This window comes from Anastrepha ludens, chromosome 3 (genome assembly GCF_028408465.1).
Source record: "Anastrepha ludens isolate Willacy chromosome 3, idAnaLude1.1, whole genome shotgun sequence".
Lineage (NCBI taxonomy): Eukaryota > Metazoa > Arthropoda > Insecta > Diptera > Tephritidae > Anastrepha > Anastrepha ludens.
Genome location: NC_071499.1, coordinates 55868310 through 55894969, shown reverse-complemented (window position 1 = coordinate 55894969; position 26660 = coordinate 55868310). Strand labels below are relative to the sequence as shown.

General features: G+C 38.6%; 2 protein-coding genes across 12 annotated transcripts in view; one reads left to right on the top strand and one right to left on the bottom strand.

Moving 5' to 3' along the window:
* Window positions 1-26660, bottom strand: part of LOC128858012 (glutamine-dependent NAD(+) synthetase) — a 275347-nt gene that overhangs the window by 203020 nt on the left and 45667 nt on the right. For 2 of the 11 annotated variants that reach the window (XM_054093915.1, XM_054093912.1), the window contains exon 3: window positions 24703-24958. The exons of the other annotated variants lie outside the window; for them this stretch is intronic. The gene's annotated coding sequence lies outside the window, so the exon portion shown is untranslated. The remainder of the gene's footprint in view (window positions 1-24702; window positions 24959-26660) is intronic. 11 annotated transcript variants of the gene reach the window in all.
* LOC128858011 (uncharacterized) overlaps window positions 18323-26660 on the top strand; it is a 52211-nt gene continuing 43873 nt past the window's right edge. Inside the window, exons 1-4 of the mRNA XM_054093905.1 lie at window positions 18323-19385; window positions 22388-22534; window positions 22826-22949; window positions 23194-23331. Coding sequence (XP_053949880.1) covers window positions 18415-19385; window positions 22388-22534; window positions 22826-22949; window positions 23194-23331 — 1380 coding nt within the window. The 5' untranslated portion in view covers window positions 18323-18414. The remainder of the gene's footprint in view (window positions 19386-22387; window positions 22535-22825; window positions 22950-23193; window positions 23332-26660) is intronic.

Here is a 26660-nt window from a genome sequence, read left to right as displayed (position 1 = left end):
GTCTGAATTTGGTATCCCCGCAAAACTAATACGGCTATGTAAGATGACGTTGCTCAACACCAGCAGCGCCGTCAGAATTGGGAAGGACCTCTCCGAGCCGTTTGATACCAAACGAGGTTTCAGACAGGGTGACTCGCTGTCGTGTGACTTCTTTAACCTGATGTTGGAGAGCATCGTACGAGCCGCAGAACTTAATCGCTCAGGCACAATATTTTGTAAGAGCGTACAATTGTTGGCGTATGCCGATGATATTGATATCATCGGCCTTAACAACCGCGCTGTTAGTTCTGCCTTCTCCAAACTGGATAAAGAGACAAAGCGAATGGGTTTGGTGGTGAACGAGGACAAAACGAAGTACCTCCTGTCTTCAAACAAACAGTCGGCGCACTCGCGTATCGGCACCCACGTCACTGTAGACAGTTATAATTTCGAGGTTGTAAAAGACTTCGTTTATTTAGGAACCAGCATTAACACCGATAACAATGCCAGCCTTGAAATCCAACGTAGAATCTCTCTTGCCAACAAGTGCTACTTTGGACTAAGTAGGCAACTGAGCAGTAAAGACCTCTCTCGACGAACAAAACTAACACTCTACAATACTCTCATCATGCCCGTCCTAACTTATGGCGCAGAAGCTTGGACGATGACAACATCCGATGAAGCGACGCTTGGAGTGTTCGAGAGAAAGATTCTGCGTAAGGTTTTTGGACCTTTGCACGTTGGCAATGGCGAATATCGCAGGCGATGGAACGATGAGCTGTATGAGCTTTACGACGACATAGACATAGCGCAGCGAATAAAGATCCAGCGGCTTCCTTGGCAGGGTCATGTCGTCCGAATGGATTCAAACGCTCCGGCTTTGAAAGTATTCGATGCGGTACCAGCTGGTGGTAGCAGAGGAAGAGGAAGGCCTCCTCTGCGTTGGAAAGATCAGGTGGAGAAGGACTTGGCTTCACTTGGTGTGTCCAATTGGCGCCGGTTAGCACGAGAGAGAAACGACTGGCGCGCTTTGTTAAGCTCGGCCAAAATCGCGTAAGCGGTTATCGCGCCAATTAAGGAAGGAAGGAAGTACGTCTTGGTTAGTGGGCGTTTTGTTTTTTTCATTGTAGAATAATAATCTTAATGTTACTTTTCAATTAATTAATAAATAAAAATATTATGTGAAGTAAAACGTGCTGCGGTCGCCATAGCCGAATGTGTTGGTGTGTCACTACTATTCGGTAGTGCGTAGGTTCGAATCTCCGTGCATGAAACAGCAAAATGAAAGCAAACTTGTTCTATTTTTATTTCTAATAGCGGTCGTCCCTCGGCAAGCAATGGCAAACTCCGAGTGTATTTCTGCCAGGCAAAAGTTCCTCATAAAAATATCTGCCGTTCAGAGTCGGCTTAAAACTGTGGAACAACATCAAGACTCCCACCATAAATACCAGGAGGAATTCGGTCAAAGACCTAACAAATGTGTACGCGCCAATTATTTAAATATGTATAAGCAGTATGTGTTCAGAAACTGTTGACTCTATTGAGTCAAATTATTCGAGAAAAAAATAAATGTTGTCTATGAGGCTAAAATCGCAGTAGTTTTTACTTCGACTCACTACCTTATTTTCAATAAACTATACATACGAGTATATCGCACATTTATGTAAGCATTCCTTTATTTTGAGTGATGTTGTTTATGGTGGCGCAAAAATAAGAATCCATTTTTTTTAATAACTTTTTTACTAAATATTTAAAAAAACAATTATTTTATTTTGACCAAGTTCACAAGTGTCAAATAAGATTGATGTACGACGCCATTTGGAAAAATTATAAATCTTCCAATGCGGTGATTAATTTTGCGCCACCTTGTACGAGTATATTCCTACATGTAGCATGTATACTAACATGACGCATGCATCTTGACGGAATTTTATATCCAGCATCATCTAAAATTTGTTATGTGCTGCAAAGTAGCCCCACAAGTACTTGGCTCTATACATATACACAATAATGTAGCCTGCGAACGTTAACTTGTGTTAGTGAAAAAACTTTTTTATTTCAAAAATTCATTAACAGATTAATAATTGCTGCCGAGGGACGGCCATAATAGATTCTGTGTGACGTTCGCAGTGAAATCACTTATTCAATGAAGAATAAAGCAAACGCACATCTTTTCCACATGAGTGTCCGAAGATAATGAAAAAATTTATTATTAATTTCAGCATAATCAAAGTTACATCTAAGTTATTCTCACAGCAATCTCATTTGATGACCAGTAAACCACTAATACAGATGAACAACTTTTTCCATTAATTTATTGTTCATGAATACATTTGCACATAAAATTATTTGAGGTCACTTTTCTTATCCTTCCAACAACCAGAACCCAGGAGATCTGCTACGCCATTTTTATTTTCATTCATTTCTATTTTATCATTTAACCTCCATTACCTTTCAACGCAAATTATTACGCGCATCTTGACAGGCTTAGCCTAAAGACGAGGAAGAGGAGGAGGAGAAAGTGTTAGCGCGTAGAATGATGGAAAAGAAAGATGAAACCGAAGACGCTGTGAGTGCGCAACTTCCGACACCCAACATTCGTTCGCTGTTTAATGCTATCCCAACTACATTGACGGTACGGACAAAGAAAGGAAGCAGCAGAAAAGATATCTGTAAGACAATATATTTATTACATCAGTCCACAGGAGTTATAAGTACTGAATGGACATACGAATGAGCCTAGCAACGCGGCATAACTTTGAAATAACTCTTGGAATAATAAGTAGTTCCAGTCACGAGTAACAAGAAAAAGAATAACTGCAATAATAACAATTTACATAATAACACAAATGACCAAAGACAACCAAGTTATAATGCCATGAAGAATTTCTCCATTTGACCAAGTGTTGAGGTTGATGTTAGGAAAAGTGGCAAAATAGTAGGCGCAAACTGAAAGTAATCATAAAAAGTACGACAATAACGCCAAGCTGATAAGAGCACGAAATTGTCGTTGAAAAGCAATGACGCTCTAGCAACAAATATCTACTCGTATGTATGTATATGTTTAGTAGGGTGTACAAATTCGTATGGAATGATTTTTCTTGACATTGTTCCGAGTAAATTTGGATTCTACATTTGACTCTAAAAAACACAGGCCTTGGAGCATAGCTCTCTCAAAATCAATTTCGAGCTCGCAAATATTAAAAGAAGTTTCCTTTAACTAATATAATAAAAAAATCGATAGGGAATCAAGGCAATGAAAATCGAAAGCAAAAAAATACACCATTTGTTGAAGGTAAAAAGGATCTAAAATCTAAGGAATCTAAATTCAAAATAATTGTAAATACGGTTTTAATTAAAAATAAAGATAAAAAAAAATTAGGGTTACAAAAAAAATCTTAAAATAAATTTTTGAAGTATTGTTAAATTCTATCTGTTTTTTTGGTTTTTTAAAAGATTTAATTTGATTTGCATAGAAAGAAATTCCATACAATAATTTATCTTATTATATAAGTAATAAATATTACGTATAATTACATACTAAACACTTTGTACCGCCACCTTGAGGTTCTTTCAATAAAAAATTAGTATCAAAAATAAATTCCTCATACCAAAAAATTGCCAACTCCTATTTTTTATTTAAAAAAGTTACATATATAGATAGTAACCCTCATATCAATTTCGTATTACTTAAAGATAGCTTCTTTTAATGATTGAGGGGCTCGAAATTGACTGTAGAGCTACGCTAAAGCAACAAAAATTATAGGACTGGGGTGTTACCTCCAGTAAACCTTACCATTTTTGTTGATAGTCAAACAGAGATCAAGGCACTTGCCTCAACGCGCATCAATTCAAGATGTGTTAAAGCATGCAGGAGTTCGCTCTCGCTTATCCAAAAAAGACAACATCACACTTTCTTGGGTCCTCGGCCACTCTGGAGAGCAGGGAAATGAAAGAGCTGATGCGTGTGCAAGGAAAGGCTCTGAGCTTGACTTCCAGCGAGTGGTAAAGGACATAAGAATTCTTCCAATACACTGCGATTGACTTGATGGTAATCGCGGAACCCAATAGAAGATGGTCACTGCCTACTAACTGCATGCTGTCCAAAGCACTCTAGCCAAAACTGAATCTTAAAACATCAAAATGTCAGCTTGAATTCAACAGATGCCCTACAGGTGTTATAAAGGGTCACTGCGCCATTAGCACGCTAGCCAGCAGAGTGAGTGTACCTCACAATGACTTCTGTAGTAGTTGTGGAGATGAAAAAGAAATTGAGTCGGTACAAAAACTCTTCTATGAATGTTCTGCACTTTAAAGAAGCTGTACCAAATATCTTGGCTATTATTTCTTTGAAGACTTTCCCCCTTACGGGAGATAGGGCCTCTACAAAGCGCTTCCAACAGTCGCGATCCTTCGCGTAGACCTTGACTTCGTAAAAAGATTTCCCTGCAACCTTAAGATCTTTTTTGGGAGTTCTCTTACAAGTATACTTAGGGCGTCCTTTTTTTCTACTGCCTTGTGGGTTCCAATCGAGTGCTTGCCTACATATTTCTGTGGGATCCTTTCGAAGAGTATGACCAATCCACCTCCATTTCCACTGATTTATTTCAGTCGAGATGAGTAACTGCTTACAATTCACCCAAAAGCTACATGTTGTTGTTTGTTTTGGGCCACCAAATCCACAATAAAAACTTGCCGCATATCTGCGACCAAGTCTTTCATGAGCCAGTGTCTCACTGTAGGGACTAGTTACCATCTCAAAAAGATCTCAGTGGTGTTAAGTGGTGTAGTTAGGGGATTGAAATCAAATTTAGGTATCACAATGGGCCTAAGGGCCACCGAGTGTCTTGTCTTAGAAAAGCAAACTGGCTTACCTAAACTACGCTATAGTAGAATGTTTTTCTTAGAATTTCATATAAAATCCGAATCTGCTAAAAACGAGTTCGAAAAAAAATACGACCCGCCCTATTACATAGCTATAATATGCACCCACTGTGTATTCTTCGTATAATTTCCTACTCTGCTCTGCTCACTCGAATTCTCTGCCTACACTGCACGGATTATGTTTATTTGTTTTGCGATACTTTTGCGCTTGTGGCAATTCGTGTAAAAGATGTGGCGACCCCAAAGTAAACTTTTTGTTAGCCTTGGTAGTCATAGTCATTCTCACTTTAGTCGCATGACAAATAATCATAAAACGGAAGTCCCACGGACAACAAATAAACAAAGATTTAGCTGCTGTTAGAGTTTGTCGGTGCAACTACGGAGTACATTCATGCGTATATAAAATATGAGCGAAAACAGCAAAAATGTGCAAAAATAAAATGACAATTGATGAACGAATAAGTCTAAAATATTTCGGCCTATTTTTACATCCAAGGATTTTTTTCTTGCTCTTTTGTCTTTGAGATTTGATACCAAATTGCTTTATGGCATATGAAAATGGCAAAAGTTTACAAATTACAAAACTCAAATGTCTGACTAGCATTAATTCACAGTCAATTCTTATGTAGAGTTTGCCTCTAAAACCAAGTATGAATTGAAATGTTGCGAAATTGGGACAGATTTCGCGTTATAGAAAAATTTAAAATTTTTGTGTTTTGAATAAAAGCGAATAATTTAATTTTTTATTTCAAATGACTTTATCTCAAAACATAGTCAGTCGATTTTAAATCTATTTTTTATGAAATTAAAAATAATAAAATTTTCTATTCAAAGTGTCCGTAACAGTTTTCAAGCAGACTGTCGGCTTGGGAGTTATTTATGCATTTTTCGAGCATTTTGCTTCCTTATCAAAAAAAATTTCACGAAAAATTTGGTTTTTGTGTTCATTAACCGGAAGCTTCCCTTTCTGACATTGACCTTTTCTTTTACTTTCGAACCGTCGGTGTAAATTAATGTGGAGTTAGTGTTCAGAGCCAGTACTAACTTAGCGTCCCATTCATTCTCGGAGGTCAACAAGCAGTTTCAGAAAATGAGAGTCCGGGCTGAAAATTGCTAGGTAGTCGTCGAGTAATTTGGCGTGCCCCAATTTCTGGATTTCCAAAGTTTTTGCAGCATTAGACCGGACTGTATTACAGCTAATCTGGAGTTTTCCATACAACACGACCGACAGATAATTAAGAGAGGTAGCGAGAACTTATGTCGCCATTGAAAATAAAGCAATCACTCTGTTCTTTGTACCTCAGTTAGCCTAGTCTTTACTGTAGACTGACCTACGAATGTCAATCAGACTGGAACTCCGTGGAAGAATATAGAGCATATTACTGCTCGGGCTTGAAATAAGACTTTTACCTGCCGCAGCCTCATTCGCGTATAGGGCAATGATGGTCTCTCTGAATCGTTTCTGCACATTCCGCTATCAGATTAGGTTCCTATCCAAGGCAATGCCGAAGTACTTCACTAATTTCGAGAGTTTTCTGAGTTATTTCACTTAACAATGGATGTTGGAAGTGGAGAATTTTAGTTTTTCCGGTGAAGAGTATCAAAACGACTTTTCTCGGATTGGCATTTAAACTTGCAACAGATTCACACAAAACTCAAGTCGTTCTGTACTAATTCACCTAAGGTCTGACGTGTTTGGAATAAGCGGTCTGGTAAAGTTGTTCAACGTAACCAATAGCAGCCTCAACTCTATTATCGCAGGAAGAGGGTGAACGCCAGATTTCAAAGCGCTGAGCGAATATTCAACCATGGGATGGTATGTGCAAAGATAAAGAAAACTCCCATTTCCGAGTGTATTGTTCTCCTAGGTTAGGTTAAGTTACGGTGGTTGCCATCTACTGCTTCATACGAATGTAGAGGGGCCTCACTTAGGCCTGTAGACGCGTTGTGATACTACTAGCTTGGGCTCAATTTTCTACTCTAATTTGCAATGTGGTGAAACCACTTTGTCGCTCGGATAGATGATAAAATACTTTGGATGACTGCTGATTTCTAATCTGATAGACATCCAAAAAATGTAAGAGTTTAGACCGCGATATCGTATTCCGGCAAAAGCGGGACAGTGACAGAGGAAGTGTTCAACGCTCTCCACCTCCTACTCATTCCACCAGCTGGGACAGAAGTCATTTGAGAGAAAGCCCATACGTTGCCCATGTTTTCCCTTTAGACAGTAACCGGAGATGATACCAAACAGCGTATTAATGGAAGGGCGGTCTACCTGTATATTGACAAGGGATCTAGTTCTGTACTCATTTCTTTTAAACGAAACTTGTCTCTTTATGTCACAAGAGGGCTCTGTGGTGCATCTTCTATTGGTCTGCGCGCTGTAGAACTCCTAACAAAGAACAAATTCTACAAATTTGACGAAATACTGCCCGGAGCTTAAATCTATCGAGTAATACAGCTAGCACTTTCTTAAAGGCCAGAGCCCTTTGAGTTCTAGCACCAATTACTTAAAGGCCAGAGCCCTTTCAGTTCTGGTAACTATTTGTTGGAGTGATGTTTTCACAAAGCTGCCTTCGATTAGGCATATTGGCAGTTGGATGGATTACTCGGAATTACCTTCTGCCGAGTGTGTATATGCAGTGCAATCTCTCTAGAATTGTGCAGAAGAGTGAAACAAGGCTTAATAGTCACAAGCCCTTGGGCTTCACGTGAGAATTCTAACTCGTTTTGGTATGAAACTTATTTTCTATTACTGAGTATTGCCTCGAACATGTAGCCAGGGCAGGATATAAGAAACCACACAACATAATTTATAATTTCGCTGTCGCATTTAAATTCAAACGTACAATTTACAATAACATAAATTCCTTCATATATGTTCATATGTACATTTAAATTTAGTTGGAAAGTTCTAAGTTATTTACAAAAAAACACAAAATAGCGTATTTCGTCAAAAAAATATATTTGTGCATAGGCTCCTTGAAGCATTTAAAAGGGATACTAAGGAAATTCCGAGGCTAAGATGGGCGTTAAAGCATTCAGAAAAGCTGATTGCTGAGCGCTTAAGGAAGCCCAAGCTCACCAAGTGCGGCACTTCACTCGAGCACCAATCGACAATGAATGCCCGCCACTCTGGCACAAGGCAACCACTAGGCAACCATACAGCGAAGCAGCGCTGCAGGGAAAATTTGAATTCGTGAAATAAAGTTCGTCAAAAGTAAACTAGTACGTAAGCAGGTAGATTTTCACTAGCAAAAAATGGGCGCAATATGGCATCATCGAAATTTTTTCTTAATATTTCACTTTCCACATTTGTCTATTTGTCTTTCTTTTTTGCCAAAGTTTCATAAACCGAACTGTACAGAATTTACTTAAAGCTAAAGAAGAATTGGTTCGAAAAGGAACCAAAGAAACTGGAAAAGAGATGCAGGGCGTACTAGAAATATTTTGGACCAGGGCGGCAATTAGATTAGGTTAGGTCCTTTTGGTCCCTAGCGATACCAGATGGAGACCGACCTCTATGAATATCGAAAGTAGACATCAAGTAGGATGTCAGCGCTCCTGACGAATCTAAGCAGCGCTAGGAGATCCGCTTTTGAGACGTCCTCCAAACCCTTAAACAAGGGGGCGGCAATTAACACCATTACATTTTCCTACAGGGACTGCACTCAACAGTTAGATAGTGGCGTTGGTGCTGAATCTGACACTTCGTTGAAAGCGCTGCAAGAAAAAGAAAATCGTGTGGCAAGAACCTTTCAACTATTTAATATGCATACTTACTCAAAGTAACTGTAAGGATGTGCGCACAATAAGTGCTCTTCTGGACTAGTCAAGTCAGTGCATTGCGTGAGCGTGAATGTGAAGGCGTAATATGAATTATATAAATTATGCAGAATATGCAAAAATGAATGCACGAAAAGCTTCAAATCAAATTATACGAATACTCGTTGAATAATTCCGCAAAGGCAATCATGCCGAGAGCAATAACAAATTTTGCCACAACGCAAATTTTAATTGCTCGCTATGTGAATTTTGCACGTTTTGCGTTAGGGAGTGTCTGTGTGTGTGTAGGTGTGCGTGTTCTATTTAGCGAAGGTTTTAAATTATATTAAAATCAAGCAAATTTGAAAATGTGAAATTTTGGATGAAAATTCGAGTAGACATATGAGGTCATGTCTTTTGTTAGTAGATATACAATTATACAAAATGCAAATGAACAATTAGATACAATATTTGTGTGGCGTTTAACATATACATATATATGTATGTTAGGTACGTACGAGGGGAGTTTAAAAAGTTCGCAGAATAAAGTAATTGAAAAGGAGAGATGTAGTTTTTTCTACTTAGCACTACTTGACGACTCAGGACAACTACACTTTTAATGATATAAACAGAATCATTTCACTGATCGAATTTCGTCGGAGCAAAGTTCGCTGTCAAAATTAAAACCAGTATATGGGAGATTATAGATTTATTTTTGATTTTGCGGCAGCCCTTGGTCGGGAAAAACCCGAGTCACTCCGGTAACATAGAACCGGCTGCCATGGGAATCGAATCTTCTTCGCAATAAAAACATGGCTGAAAAGTCCCGGGCCTAGCACATTTTTCAATTAGTTTTTCTTCCTTGTTCACTCCTCTCGGGAGCATAGGGCCTGGACAAGACTTGTCTTGCGTTGGTGTCGTTAATCTATTTGATTTCTGGCAGGATAGGTGATTAGCCTACCGCTACCGGTCCTAGATAGTGGGAATGCCCACCTGTCGTTGCTTAGGAACAACGCCTTGGAGCGCCATCTGTGTTTCACATTTTTCTATCAGAAGGATCGCACAGATGGTTGAGAACTTCGCTAAATTTGGTGTGTCTGCACTATTACCGCGGCTCCCCGCTTTCAAAAAGGCAGCTGTTCAATTTCATGATATTCTATTCATTAGTTTGTGAGTTATTGTACTAAGAGTGACGCTACTTTTGTTATTTTCAAAACAATGGATCAAAAAGAAAATCATGTTTTAAACGTACACCGCTTCTTGATGGGAAAAAATACCATTCCAGCAAAGCAATGGCTTGAAAAGTGTTATGGGGACTCCGCTCCATCAGAAACAATAATAAAACGATGGTTTGCTGATTTCAAACTGGTACTGCTCGTAGGGACAGCGTTGATGCACACACTGCGTCGTGGATATCCAAATGAGGCGGTAACACCAGAAAACATAAAAATAATGAATGATCGAAAAGGGAAGTTGCGTGAGTTAGCTTACATCCTAAAGAACCTGTTGGCTTTATACTGCAGGAGCATTTAACTATGAGAAAGCTCTGTTGAAAGTGGGTGCAACGTTTAATTTGCTCCCACATCCACCGCATTCGCCAGATTTGGCTGCTACCGACTACTGGCTGTTCGCCGACCCAATAAGACTTCGATAATTTGAATTAATCGAAACATTTGGGGATTCATATTTTCGCTTTTGATTGGGAATTGAGCTTTAGTTCAATTTAATTGGGCGAAATTCGGTATTGCGACAAATATAATATCATCCATTAATCCGCCCAACGACGTTGCCGCAACGAGTTTATTCTGTTTATACTAAACGTTTGAGTTTATTCGATTTAACAATCTTTACGATATCGCTGGATAAACAAGTAAATCAGATAGAAGCCATCAACTAAGGAGAAAATTGAGTGCGCTCATCACCTTACAAAGTCTCTCACTAAGCAAGGAAAAGCAGTACAGTTCATGATGGAAAATAAGTAATTTGTTTACGGAGTCTTGCTCAGGAAAATCAAAAATTGATAAGTGGCTTAGTACATTCAACCAATGTAGAGACTTAGTTGAGAACGATCAACACTCAAGTTGGCCGTCTCGTTTTTGGATAAGAAATTTGTTCTGGAAGATGTACGATTAAAGGCTACATTAATCTAGGTCGTAGCTGTTGTAGGACACACCAGGTCTACAGTGCGGATGAGAAACGTGTCCTGATTCCTCATAAAACCAATATAAACTGCACAAATACTTTATGAGATCGCTCATGTTCAAGCGCTGAGATCTTCTAACTCAATAGAAAAATGAGTTTTTTTTTATTAAGAACAGCTTTTGCATGGCAGAAATACACTCGGGGGTTTGACATTGCCTCTGCAGAGAAGCGAGCGGTATTAGACAACACTTTTTTATCGTTTGATGCTTAATGCCTGGAGATTCGAACCTGTGCACTTCCGAGAGGTAGTTACGCACAAACCCGACTACAGCGGCCGTGGCCGTATCGTAGATATTATCGGAAAATATTCATGAGTTTTTGAATCATTGTTGCTAGAACAGGAATGAGTTTATGAACCGTATTTTTACCACAGAACCCGAAACTTGGGTTCATTACTTAAACCTGTCACGACAGGAGCCATGCAGTGCTACAAAAAAGGGCAGCACCGCTTAGATAGTTCAAGATGTCACAAACGGGGGGTGGATTACTTGTTTTTGAACACCCCAGGTATTTTATATATTAATTGTTATATTGACAAGTTGGTTTTGTTTTTCCTTGTTCACTCCTCTCGGGAGCGTTGGGCCTCGACAAGACTCTTCCATCGTACACGGTTCTGTGTTGTTGTTTTTGCACCGTCCCATGTGATGTCGGCTTCTGCTAGTTCGTGCAACATCGACCTTCGCGAAGTGGCCTTGGGTCGACCGCGACCTCTGGTGGTTTTCTCAATGTGTGACCTATCCATCGCCACTTTTTGCGTTTGATTTGCCATAGGATGGGTTTATCATTCGCTAATCTCCACAGTGCGTCGTTACTGATGGCGTTTGGCCAGAATATTCTGCAGATGATGCGGAGGCATTTGTTGACGAAAGATTGTAGCCTCTATGTGATGGTGTTAGAGACCAGCCATGTTTCGCTTCCGTACAACAATACTGCCTTTACACATGAGCCGAATATTCGTAGTTTAGTGCCCTTGGAGATTGACAAGTTGTTAATCATCCAATTTGGTTTTGAGGCATTATTTTGTTTAAGGCATTATTTTGACCGCTCCATCACTTGTCTGTTTGTGTACTGCACCTGTATGGCGCTCAAGTACCAAATATGATTGACGCACGACCTTATTTGCAAAAATTATAAATCTTCCGATGAGGTGGTTAATTTTGCCCCACTTAGTGTTATTACAAAGAAAAGGTGCAAATAGTAAGAGAGAATGCTAAGCTATGCTTTCAGAAAACTAAAAGATGCCTTTAAGACAAAATGAGGGCGCTCTTTTGCCCTATATTGCGTTTGTTCTCAATTCTCTCAATCAACCTACGCATTGTCCAAATTTAGCTTCTTTAAATATTATTTATTTTCTAAAACGCAAAAATATATTCGGTAGAAAAAAATTACTAATAATGCTGAACTGGAGTTCGCGATTTCTGTATCCTAAGTAAACAAATTTTGCTTTAACGATTGAAATCAAGAGGAGAATATGTCGCAAGGGCAACATAATTTCAAATTTAAGTTGAACTTCATGCCACGCACTTTTTGAACTCCCCTCATATATGTCGGTAGTCAGCAATTATAAATTTTCATATTCACAAATTACGAAGCCATGCACTCGCGTGTGTGTGCGACTCTATTCCGCCAACAGCAAATATAATTAATGGCCACATTTGAAAATGTGCGATCACAAAACGAAATAAATGTAATTTTTTATGTGCGAAAATTTTCAAAATACAAATTTTGCTTGGCAAATGTGGCAAATTCCTCGGTGCTCACATAAACAAATTACCCTCAATCACTTAACATTAACTTGTGCTATTAATCAAAATCTATTAAAATTAAATAGATACAACAGAAAAAGTAATTACATATTTTTTTTTACATATAAATACTCACATATCTGTTTGCATTTAATAATTAATTTATTTTTTGTTTGTTTTTCTTCTTATCTTTGTGCAGGTCATCGAGGAGCGCATCGCCCATATACCCTATGTACCAACGCAACCGGAATCCTACAATCAACCGACGGGACACGAATTAAAGCCACGGCCGGTGGGTGAAGAGAATGGCGTGGTGGTCTTCAATTACAATCCCGTTAGTGCTGTCAATTACGTAAGTATGTGTGTGTGTGTGCGCACAAATTCACAGAATGCTTTCGTATGAAAATTCGCTTTACGAATGTTTGCGCTTCTATGTTCAAATTTGTTGTACTGGCACGCTGACAGACAATTTTGTTTGGTATGGTTACATAGTATAGAATTGTTCGACTGCATTGAATGCTTGCAAATTCGGCAGGTAACTAGAATGACCTTCAAGGTAATATTGTTGTAATTTTGTTGGCATTTTTTATTTTATTTGAATACTACATTTTTTTAAGTTTAATGTTAATTGTAGTTTTTAAGTTTAAAGTTAATTTTAAACTTTTAATTTACAAAAAAATATCAAATGGAATTTTATAACCAAACTGGTTAGGAAATGACATTTCAGCTTGGCGATTTTTGTATACTGAACTTGACACAAGTCAGACCAAACATAATCTTAACCCAAAACCTATACTTAAAACACGCGCCAATGTCACATTTCTGTTGCTAGTTGGTACGCACAATTAGACCCACATAAAATTATACAAAAAACCATCCCAGTATTTTTTAGTATGGGGTGGTTGGTTATTCAGTAAGAAACTATGATGCCAAGAAGTACGGGTTTTTACGGTTACGCATAAATTTTCTCTAGCTCACGTGCTTAATGTGTGTGATTTTTATCAGAAATGCTGATATACAAGGTGGCGCAAAATTAATCACCCAATCGAAAGATGAAAACAATTTTGCAATTGGCAATGGAGAAGCAATGGAGCGCTTAAAGGTAAAAATAAAGATTTACATCACTCAAAATCACTGTTTTATTTTTGGACAAAGTCATTCAAAAACAAAATTGGATGATTAATTTTGCGCCGCCTTACGTATAGTACGTTAAATAACTTAAGCATAGGAGATTATTGACAAGTTTTGTCAACTTATTTGTGTCTTATTATTTATTAAAATTTCGTTCACTATCCTGCAAAACCCATATAAATCCAAGTCTCAAACTTCTACTAAGGTCCTAATTTGTCTACTCAATTTTATAATATTCTAGGACAGACGTAATTTTTTTTGTGATTTACAGAACTGATTAGTGCGTCCTTAATAAGAAGCTTACAACTTGCGAGAGGTACCCCCATAAAATTACTTATGTTTGGCATGCAGGTACCTTCTCTTGCAAGTTGGCAAGCCCTACAGTTCCCTGGTATATCTCTGTGGCCTGGAACCCAGCATAAGATAATACGATATTGTTTGGCCATCTCATTAAGAGATTGGCGTTAATGTAAGACACTGCTTAATGTTATATGGAATGCTTCCAATGCTTGATAGAATGCAGATATCTGTTAATGATATTCTGTTTATCTCTAACCACCATTTCAAGGCTTCATGAATAGCGTTTATTTCCGCTTAAAAAACACTACAGTGATCCGGTAGTTTAAAGGATTCACTGATAAAAAGCTTTTCGCAAAATAACCCTGATCCTACACCGGTGTCCATTTTAACGGGCGTGTTGGGTGATGGATCTTCTTCAAGCCATTCCAGTCTAGAAGGGATTTTCATTAAGAAATTCCTTTCGAAGCAGAGGATGGGAGGATGATAATCACAATCACAGGGTATATCCGTATAGGAGTCTAAGATGGTTGAATGTGAGCTCGCACTGAGCCTTAAAGCGGAATAGCTCGCTGATTATTTGCAGAAGAGATCTAAGGGTGCAGATGTAATATGATATCCAAAGTCATGGATGGCATGGTATTCATGACGCCACATATTGTTGATTCCGCTGATCTCTGTACCTTATTCACTAAATTACGAGTCATGATTTAATAATAAAAAGTTTGCTCAGTAAGCTCTCTCGACAAATTGGCAGCATCATAATCCCACGTTCATAAAAATTCTGGTTTTTATTGGCAAAAAACTGAGGTACGGTTTGACATCATCATCATTATTGAAATTTTTACCATTCAAGGAGTTTTGTAAAGATCGAAACAAAAAGTAATCAGATAGTGCAAGTACAGGACTATATGGTGGATGTGGTAAAACATCCCATCCAAGCTCCAATAATTTTTGCCGAGTGGCTAAAGATGTGTGTGGCCTGGCATTGTCATGATGGAATACAATACTTTTTCGATTTGTCAATTCGGGCCGGTTTTCTTCAACTGCATTGTTTAATTTCGTTAACTGTTCAATGTAGCCATCAGAATGGATCGTTCGGTTGGGTGGTAAGAGTTCAAAGTAGACAATTCCATTGTAATCCCACCAAACTGATAACGAAATCTTCTTTTGATGAATATCAGCCTTTGATGTTGTTTGAGTTGGTTCACCTGGCCTGTTCCACGATCTTTTCCGCTTGATATTGTTGTAAACAACCGATTTTTCATCGCCAGTTATCAGTCGTTTTAAAAATGGATCATTTTCATTACGTTTCTTTAGCAAATCGCAGCTGTTAATACGTTGCGTTAAATGAGTTTCTTTCAGTTCGTGAGGAGCCCATATATCGAGTTTTTGAACATAGCCAGGTTGTTTTAAGTGATTTCCAATGCATGTATTGGATACGTAAAATGAGTTTCTTTCAGTTCGTGAGGAGCCCATATATCGAGTTTTTGAACATATCCAGGTTGTTTTAAGTGATTTCCAATGCATGTATTGGATACATGAAGCTTCTCTGCAATCTCACGTGTTGTACTGTGACGATCCGAATCGGTTATTGCATCAACTGGAGGACCAGAGCGTTTTTCATCTTTGAGTGAAAAATCACCAGAACGAAATTTGGCAAACCAATTTTGACACTGTCGTTCTTTTAAGGCTTCGTCACCATAAACAGGACATAACTTTTTCAAAATACTTTTTTTACTGATTGACAACTGAATTGCCAACTATCAAATAACAAAATGTGTTTTACGTCTGTGCTACGTCTGCAAACCTAAAAATTCAACTGAAGCCATCTATGAGTGAAATACGCAATTATCCGCAAAATGATGGTAACCATTTAGGAATAACCGTTCTACGTTGCGCCAATCATTTCGGAAAACCCGACGTGATTTTTTTTTGAGCGACTGTCAAATTAAGCGTAACTGTAAACGACACAAAAACTACTCATATGAGAAGTCTTTTAAGTACGATTATCATTCAAATTGTCAAAATTTACGATGTGAGATATGCATCTAAGACATTTCCACTGGTACAGCTTTGTATGCATATCTTAAAACTTAAGTGGCAACCCTCGTAAACTTCTCTTAATAGCAAATCTCTTTAAATTACAAATATAATATTGTTCATAATTTATTTTAAATTCTCAAAAGCTTAACGTATCACTGTCCTTGGTTAATTAGAAACTTCGATAACTTTCAACAAAGTTGAGTAAGAAATAATAGAAAACAAAAAAACAAATTAAAATAACTACAGACGATATTATCAACCTGTAAATTACCTTACGTATCAGCTGTTACAGCCCGTACACACAAAAACCACTTAGCTATTACAACTTTTAAAATGATAATGTTTGGTTGTGGCTGATGGTGGCTGCAACAGCTGCCACTAATTAGCTAACGGCTCAATGAACTGCAACAGCACTTGGCAAATATGGCCTGAAAAATCAATTAAGCATGCGGGTGTGTTTGTGCGTGTGTGTGTAGCTATTGAATGAAATGAAAATGGTGACTCGTGTTTGTTAAGCGACCACAAATTGTTCGAACTATCATCGAGCATATTTCAAATAAAAAGGCAGAGGCAAAAAATTTAAAATAGTAAATTTCAATGTGCATACGCTTGGTAGAAATTTGTCGAAAATTTAATTATTCCAAACCTAAAGCAGTTAATTGTTGTTGTCGCTTGCAAAGTGTGGCATCTGTACCAGCAAAAGCAGTGCATAGTAGCGGAAAAATAAATGAACAGTTAACAGGCCCATTGTCGACAGAAATCAGAATGTGGACATACAAAAATTCATTTCATTCACGCGAAAATCAAATGAACTGAAATTAAGAATATATAAAAATAAATTAAATTACGCGTGAATTTGCAGTTACGGGTTCGACGATGTGCCAAGTGGTGTCGCCATTGGCCACTGTAGCGGCTTGTCTGTCATTGCCATTGTCAGTGTCAGTGCCATTGCGACGTAGTGCGCCAGATCTGTATGTACTTCTATATATACATATGTATATGCATATGTATGTGTTTAATCAGTCTGCCAACCACGACACAGCACGTCACCAACTGTTGGCTTAATAACCACTGTGACCTAACTTAGCCAATGACGTCACATAAACCGCCAGCACCGCCACAACCACACAGCTGCCTATCACCGTCGACATTGCACAATTTGTATTTGCTGTCTTCTGCATTTGTAATCATCTGCAAATGTTCAGCGTCGATGGCGTTAATGAACGTTTTTCCCCTCGTTCTGAAAATCTGTTTTTTGCCAATTATTCGCGCCTTCGAACTGTTGGTCTGGCATTATTTTCATGTGTTCGCTTGTCTACAAAGCAAAGGTGGCATGGCATTGGTATGCACTTCCTACAAATTTATAGAAAGCAAAAGTTTTGTGAGGGTTCCTGTGGTTGTGAGCAGCTGCACTATTCGATGTTTCGTTTGAGCGATTTCAGGTAAGATCTTTCAAGTTCAAGAGCGTTAGAGAGTGGCTTGTGGGGAAGATTAAAAAAAAAATTTAATCAAAAAGAAGAAGATGAAATAAAAGGGCAGAATGTGGCATGATGTGCGTTGCAATGAAATGAAATGAGATTCAATTAAATACTTCAGCCCAGGGCGCAGGAAAGTTTGTCAATAAATGCCCAACACTATTTTAGGCGGAGAAGAACAAATATATCGATATAAAAATATATATAAAGGAAAAAAAGAAAATAATTGTCTCTTATTTGTGGCGTGATCTTTTAAGCCGACTCCGAACGGCAATTGGTTCTTTATGAGGAGCGTTTTCATAGCAGAAATGCACTCAGAGGTTTGCCATTGCCTGCCGAGGGGCGACCGCTATTACAAAAAACTTTCTTCATTTTGGTGCTTCATGCATGACCCTATTCGACCAAACATTTAGATGACCTTGTGTTACTTGAGTTTAACTTGCTACCTATGTACGTCCAACAACAACAAACCCATTACTAACTATTTTTCTATTTATGTTCTTGTTATTGTTGTAATTGTTTATTGGTATAATTTATCTTAATTTTTAATTCACTTTTTTTTGTTAATTTCAAATTTCATTTAATAAAAATTTGCTTTTTTGACAACTGCCCACAAACGAAATTGAACAAAATCCCATCGTCGTCCACCTTACCACCGATTGCATGCACAGGCATCGAAGAAGAAGTCGAGAGCACAAAATTCGTCGAGCGATTCGGATATATCGTCCTCGGAGTCGCGTGGCTCTTCGCCCGATCGCAGCACACCCGATCGTCGTAAGTTGAAACTGAAGAACTCCTTCACCAAATTACTAGCCAGCCTTGAGCGACGATCATCGAGCAATTCCAACGACGAGTACGATGATGATGACGGCAATGACAATGACGATATGGATAAAGATGATGATGATGAGATTGAAGTTAAAACAACCGAAGAAGTATTGAACAAAGTAGTCGAAGTGAGCGAAGTAAGCGAAGTGAGGATCGAAGATGACATCGATGATATTTGGGCAAATAAATCTCCGGAATACCAACCAGCTACGCCTACGTACATTAAAAGTCAATTTGGCAAAGATGTAGCTACCATTAAAGAGAAGCAAAATGCGTCAAAGAGGGCTTTCGAAGATGTGCCTCTACCTGATCTCCCTACACGACCCGTCGCACCGGTAAAATTAATTGAAAACAAATCTAATGCCACTAGCACCTTTTCAGGAGACATAGGTCCTAATACAAATAAATCTAGCAGTAGTAGTAGTAGTAGTAGTTGTACTAGCTTAAGCAGTGAGCTTGAATGTGAACGCACTTTTGACGATGCCAAAAACGACGATGATGACGGTAGTAAGACATTGCGTGAGACGGTAACTGCAACGAACATGAACTTGCACCATCTGGCGTTAACAAAATCAAAAGCACAAAATTCAAAATCAATAAAAACGCATCCTGCTGAAATATTGGCAAACAATCAGAGTTTTAAATCGGCCTCAATTTCCTCAAGCTTAAACAATTCCCAAACTCAGGAAGCATACGCGGCGAATTATGATTTGACAAGCAGATATAATCCTTATAATGATAATCAAAATGTATATAATGAAATTGGAAATTCTGATTCATTGTATGAACTTCAGTTTAGTCGCTCAGCAGTTGGTGGTTCCAAGGTGTTGATGAATTGTCATCCCTGCAATGCGGACGAATATGATGGTCTGGAGTTTGAGTCGCGCTTCGAGTCGGGTAATCTGGCAAAGGCGGTGATGATTACACAAACCTATTATGAGCTATATTTACGTTCCGATTTATATACGAGCCGATCGAAACAATGGTTCTATTTTCGTGTGCGTCGAACTAGGAAGAATGTCATTTACAGGTGAGTGAAATAACTAAAAGTTATTGTAATTGAATTCAAGTATTCAGCACAGAATCAACTTTTCCATTGATGGCACTTAGTTAAAATGAAATGAATAAATAATTGGTGCATACACCTCTGTTACGTCTTTAGCCGAGCTCCTCCGCCTATTTGTGGTGTGCGTCTTGATGCTATTCCACGAATGGAGGGGTCTGCAGAACGGCAAATGATTTTTTATGAGGAGCTTTTTTATGGCAGAAAACACTGGGAGGTTTGCCATTGCTTACCGAGGGAGAGCCGCTATTAGAAAAAGCGGTTTTTTTTTCATTTTGCTATTTCAGACACGGAGATTCGAATCTACGCACTCCCGAATGGTAGTCACGCACCAACCCACTCAGTTGAACTCAGTTGTATGGAAAAAAGGCTGAGCAATTTGGAGAAGTTTGAAGAAGTAAAAGAATCTGATGAGATACAGCAAAAACACTTAGTCTTAGTCTGCCGGATGTAGGCTGAGATGATCTCTTCTCTCCATCCTCCAGGCTGTCACGTCACCATAAATAGGACCCGAAGTAAGGGGTCCGAATGTCCGAATGGACATCTCTCAGAAAGAAACCCCCAATTCAAAAACGAAAGCCATCAAATGAACTTCCCTTTTGCTTTCTGCACCACAATTAAACATACAAGAGTCGTAATGACAGTTAGATTTGTAGGCGTTGTAAAATTTGTTTTGAGAAGCATTCAGTCATATGCGCATACATATGTACATTAGGGTGTCTCACCAAAAAAAAAGAAAATAATTTTGTCTTTCGGAATTTTAAAACGTATTACAAAGGGTTTTCCAATAACAAGTGTTACAGGTGAATGGATTATGCTATCGAGAGATGATTAACGATTTTTTATGGCCGGAATTGGATGGTATTGATCTGGACAACGTTTATTTTCAACAAGACGGCGCTACGTGCCACACAACCAACGAAACCATTGATCTTTTACGGGAAAAGTTTCCGTACCGTGTTATCTCTCGAAGAGGTGATCACAATTGGCCACCGAGATCTTGTGATTTAACACCTTGTGACTTTTTTCTTTGGGGTCGCGTGAAAGAGAAGGTCTGCGCCAACAGCTCAGGGTCGATTCAAGACCTCAAAGATGGAATTCGTGAGGCTGTCGAGAACATAGGGTAGCCACTTTGCAATTAGGTTATGGAAAATTCCATGAAAAGGATATTATCCTGTAGCGTGGTCGTGGTAATCATTTGCCTGATGTTATTTTCCGCTATTAATGAAATAATGAAATAAACATCCGATCATTTATATTAAAAAATAGCATTTTTCTTTGAATATCAAAATTACACCTCTTATTCCTCCTTCCTTTTCCTTTATTCCTAATTCCTTTATTTTAAGGCAGACTACCGCCAAAAGATTTCGGCAAAATATTATATTAAGATTTACGCGAGCTGAACCGATTTGAAAACAAAAACCCAAAAATCAAGTTTGTTATAAATAAAAATTGTAAAAAAAAGATCAAAAAATCAATTTTATCAACGAAAACAAAATAATGAAATCCACTTCTAGTTCACTCCAGCTGACGTAATTCCTCATATTTTCCCGAAATATTTTGGGAGCAGAATTCTGTTTTGCTCATTTCACACACTCGTTCAATCAGTCGTTGTTCAGACGGCAACAAAGTAACATGAGTCGAGGTTGTGTTGATATTTTTCGCAATCTCAGTTTTCTGTAAACAAACCGCTGTCGAGACCCCTTTACGTCAGACAATCAGCTGATTCTTTCAAATTCGCTGTGAGCCCATTAAGGGGGAACACCAGTGTGAAAATTCCAAAAAATCTTTTTTTGTTGCATAAATTGTTAGTATAAACACTCAAGAAAATGTGGTAAAAATTTTAAAGCGAAATTCGCGTTATTCCCGATTCTATGTGCACTTAAGTGAGCACCTGTCGGTTCGGCCCCGTAGCGCTTACGATACGATGCTTTATTTCAAACGACTTTTTTTGACACGGTGGCAACGATTTCGCGAAGACTAATGAACCGACTTTAAATTTCTTTTTTCGAAATTTTTGTTATCGCATTGGCTATCGTTGTACTATAGGTAGCCAATTTTCAAAATTTGGAAATAACAATTTTTTTGGGCCTGTTTAAAATCAAAAAAAATGGTTAAAAACACATATCGAAAGTCAAATCTTCCAGTTTGTCAAAAAAACAAAAACAATAAAAAAACGGCTACTTACAACGATAGTCACTATTGTGCAGATTAATAAAATTTTTGGTTTTTTAATTTCAGATGGTTATTCATTGCTGTATCGCTGCCACCAGATGATGATTTTTTTTAACTCGTTAAGTTTAGTTACATAAATTTGTCAATTTTCAATATTTTTTAATAAAAATTTGCATCAACATAGTTTAATACATATATAAAAAATTGCCTTTTGTCCGATTCTCGAATAATCATTCCTACTTACAAAATAAAATTCCCAAAAATCGACTATTTTTTGACCCCCCACAGTGGCGTTCCCCCTTAACGGTCTGAACATGGCCACATCTCTGCCATTTTTTCAGTCCTTCATCGGTGCTGCAAATATCCTTACAAGTTTTTAGTAGATAAGTTAAAAGTCGTCACTTTTGAGCCAACTGCAATGAGTGCTGGTAATGGCAATAAATTTTCAATCATTACCCACATTTCCTTCAATTGATAATCGACCAGCGCGCCTTCTCAAACCCATACATCCACATATGTACATACATATATAAAACACATACTCAAACACAGCGCACACTAAGCATAAATATTCTCCAATTTTCCAATGGTCAACGCTGACTAATTTACGAAATTTCTTTTTTATTTCATTTCCGCTTCCAAATTGCTTGGCCCCTGCTAATGCTGCTCATCGACAACGGCAATACTGCAACGTGCATCTAATGACTTTCACACATATGGATGCTGTGCAACTGTGCTGCATATAAACTGCTGACCCGGCACACCACACCTACAACGCCATCATATCCGAAAAGATTTTCCATCGTGAACTTGGTCAAGTCCGATAGTCTGTACAACGATGGCATGCGTCCGCTCATGTATTCGACCATCGACGCCAAACAGATACGTGAAGGCTGGAAGCGTTGTGGCACAAATATCGCCTACTATCGCAACGATGATGAGTGAGTTTATTATCAGGGGCAACCTTGACAAGAATGTACATACACTTTCACATGCAAATAGCTAAGTATATACGAGTATGTGCAGTTTGTATGTATGTTTGCACATACGTAAATAGCTGCTTGCAAATGAAAATTCCAATTATAGCCCATTTTTCATGGCACAGCCGCGTTGTAATCTCTTTTCGTTTGCTCTTCTTCCTGCCCGCATCAACTCTTTCATTTAAATTTTCTCTCCTTTCTCCACCCCATCCCCCCTCTCCGCGTCCTTTTGCTTGCCGTACCGCCTTGCAGCACACCATCTGAGGAGGAGGAGGAGAATTGCTCCTATACGTTAACATTTAATATTGAATTTCAACACGACAACGATACGGTGTACTTCGCACACAGTTATCCGTACACGTACAGTGACTTGCAGGTGAGTATCTCGCACACATACGAGTACTATAAGTACCTGTGTACATATATATGTAAATTTGTATGAATGCACAAACGTACCCACAACTGCCATTGAGTGGCCACTCACAAATATCATTGGCCACTTTACCCGTTGTGATGCCATCGAGTGCGGTCATCTGGTGTGTGTGGGTGTATTAATTAATAAAGATCATAATCATCATTGTAATGCTCGATTTTCACATGACATTGTACACTCCTTGCAGGATTATCTGATGAATATACAAAAGGATCCTGTAAAATCGAAATTTTGTAAATTAAGACTTTTGTGTCGCTCGCTTGCGGGTAACAATGTGTATTATTTAACGGTAACCGCGCCGGTTCCGGACGAAGAAGCGATGCGGGTGAGTAAAGAAACTTTTGTGGCTTAACTTATTGTTCAGTAAGTAAGAGCTCTTTGGTTCGAGTTCGTGAATAGAAATCCGGGCAATCGCATTTATTACGATTATTGCACCTAGGGAAGAAGAAAATTAAAAAGGGAAGCAAACATTTTTACGAAAGGGAAAGCTTATTTTTTGTTTTAATTTTTTAGCATATTTGCTTTTCCATTGGCACCGTTCTTACATTTGTAGAGCTTTAGAATTTGGGAGACTCAGAAAATAATGCAATTAAAGTAGTAAGAAAAATTTTGATAAGCAGAACAAATTTATAATGTAATATTAGACGAAACAGTCTTCCATGAGATAGGCCTGATATACATATACACATATGGTCATTAAAATAGGTACTTTTAATTGTGACCCCAGAAGGATCCATTTAACTCAGCAAAGGTCATTGCAACTGAAATGAACAACGTAGTATCAGCGAGAAGTGTACGGCGTCGATTGTACAACATGAACGAGGCAGAATAGCTCGTAAAGTTCCTCTGTTGAAAAAATCAACTTCAAAAGCGAAGAAAAGTTTTGCTCAAGGACCCAAGTCATGGTGTGGACCAGAGGGTATAAAGGAATGGTATAACTTTGGAGCGATGGAACAAAGAGTTCTCACCGGGATTCATAAAAAAAATGCAAGCACGGTAGCGGCCACATAATGATTCGGGGACTTCTCTTGGCATAGAGTAGGACCTATTCACCTCATAACCAAAACGTGGACAAATTTATTAACAAGGACATACTTCAAGAAGTTATGCTACCATTTGTTGCGGAGCATATGTCACTTAGGTGGTTTTTTATGCAGATAATAACCCAGAACACTCCTCAATATTAGTATTAGTAATGTTAAAGTTATGGATTGGTCAAGCCCAAGCACCCGACCTAAACCCCATTGAAAACCTTTGGGAAGATTTAAAAAAGCGAATCGGGAAGGGAACATTCAAAAATAGGAAGGATTTATGGCAAAAAAATAAAGAACTATGGTATTCCACTCCCACAAAAACCTGTCGTAGGATTATCAATTTTATGCCAAATCGAATACAAAAAGTCATTGGCAATCAGCATTTTTAATAAAATCACTAAGTTCTTTTTGTATTTCGTGTCCACGACGACCCAAATTCGCTCCAGAGGGTCATAACTGGTGACGAATCGTGGGTTTATGGTTATGACGTGGAAACCAAAGCTCAATCATCTCAATGGCAGCTGCCACTCGAACTAAGACCGAAAAAAGCGCGCCAAATTCGGTCGAATGTAAAAGTTTTGCTTACCGTTTTCTTCGATTGCAGGGGCGTTGTGCATCATGAGTTCTTGCCACAGGGTAAAACGGTCAATAAGGAATATTACCTGCAAGTTATGCGCAATTTGCGCGAAGCAATCCGCCAGAAACGCCCAGATTTGTGGAAGAACAAAAATTGGCTCTTGCATCACGATAACGCCCCTTGGCTTTTTGGCCAAAAACAGCACACTAATGATGCCACAGCCACCGTATTCCCCAGATCTGGCCCACTGTGACTTTTTCTTGTTGCCGAAACTGTAGAGGCCCATGAAAAGATGACGCTGCACTACGATTGACGAGATAAAGACGGCATCGGAGGAGGAGCTGAACAAGATAAAAAAAAATGATTTTTTGAAGTGCTTCGAAGATTGGAAAAAACGTTGGCACAAAACGTTGGATTACTTTGAAGGGGAAAACATAAATATATATATATATATATACTATATAATTCGCGCTTACATCGTTTATTGTGTATTTGGCCGAATTCCGAGGATCTACAGTTTCATAGTTTTATGCCTCCTTCGAACGGCAAACGGTTTTTTTAAGAGGACCCTTTTTTGCGTTTACTGATTTTCATTACCATTTTCAAATAATTATATTTTGGTAGTGCCACAAATCAGTATTAACAAATAAACCCCCGAATTCACAGATCGTATCTAAAAAAGTTTACATACACAAATATTAAAGACAAATTTAATAAACTTAAAACGACGATTTTTTTATTCGGAGAAAATGTGAAGCCTCGTCCGGGAAAAAAACTTGGACTTTATTATACTAATTTTTAATGGGCTATAAAATCACGTATCCAATTTTTTTTTTTCAAAACTCTGATAAAAAATGTTGATGAAAATATGTCGAATTTTTAAAAATCTTGTAGAAAATTTGTAACTTGGATTATTTTAATTATTTTAATTATAGGACGAACTATGTTTTTATAAAATAAAGAAATAAGTAGTCAATAGACAACAGCCACACGGCAATAGCAGTGTATCTATGCCATGAAAGAAATCCTCATTAAAAACCATCTGCCGTTCGAAGGCAGCAAAAAACTGTAGGTCACCCAATTTGTGGAAAAAACATCAAGATGGGAAAAGGAGATCGGAAAAACTTCCAAAAAAGAGTGTATATATATGGTTGTCAAAAAAGTCTTGCGGTATTTTTATTGAATTCTCAATTGTTCATAAAATTGGTTATAATAATGCGATTTAAGTCAAATATGCGCCGTTTTGTTCGATGACGTGTTCCCAACGAGATGCCAACTTCATAATGCCCCTGTTATAGAAGCTCGCTTCCCTATTGTCAAAAAACTCGGAGAGCCAATTTTCACAGGACTCTCTTGTGGACAACTTCCGACTACCAAGCTCGTTCGCCATGGACAGAAATAGGTGGTAATCACTTGGTGCGAGATCCGGACTATACGGTGGATGCAAAAGAACCTCCCATCCGAGCTCCCGGAGCTTCTGGCGCGTCGCCAAAGATGTGTGTGGCCTGGCGTTGTCCTGATGGAAGACAATTCGGCCTCTGTTGATCAAAGATGGCCTCTTCTGCATGAGTGCTGCATTCAAGCGGTCCAGTTGTTGCCAGTACAGGTCCGAATTGAGCGTTTGGCCATAGGGGAGCAGCTCATAGTGGATGATTCCCTGCCAATCCCACCAAACACACAGAAGAACCTTCCTGGCCGTCAATCCAGGCTTGGCCACCGTCTGGGCAGCTTCACCGCTTTTCGACCACGACCGTTTGCGCTTCACGTTGTCGTAAGTGACCCACTTTTCATCGCCAGTCACCATCCGCTTCAAAAACGGGTCGATTTTGTTGCGATTCAGAAGCGATTCGCATGCATCTTTTTGAATCCAAGCTTCTTCAAATGGTTTATAACGGTTTGATGACTCATGCCCAGCTCTTGGCTACGGCTGCTACTATGCCGGTCTCTTTCGATCAATTCAGCGATTTTATCGCAATTTTCGACGACAGGCCTTCCGGACCGTGGCGCATCTTCGATCACCTCTGTACCAGAACGAAAACGTTG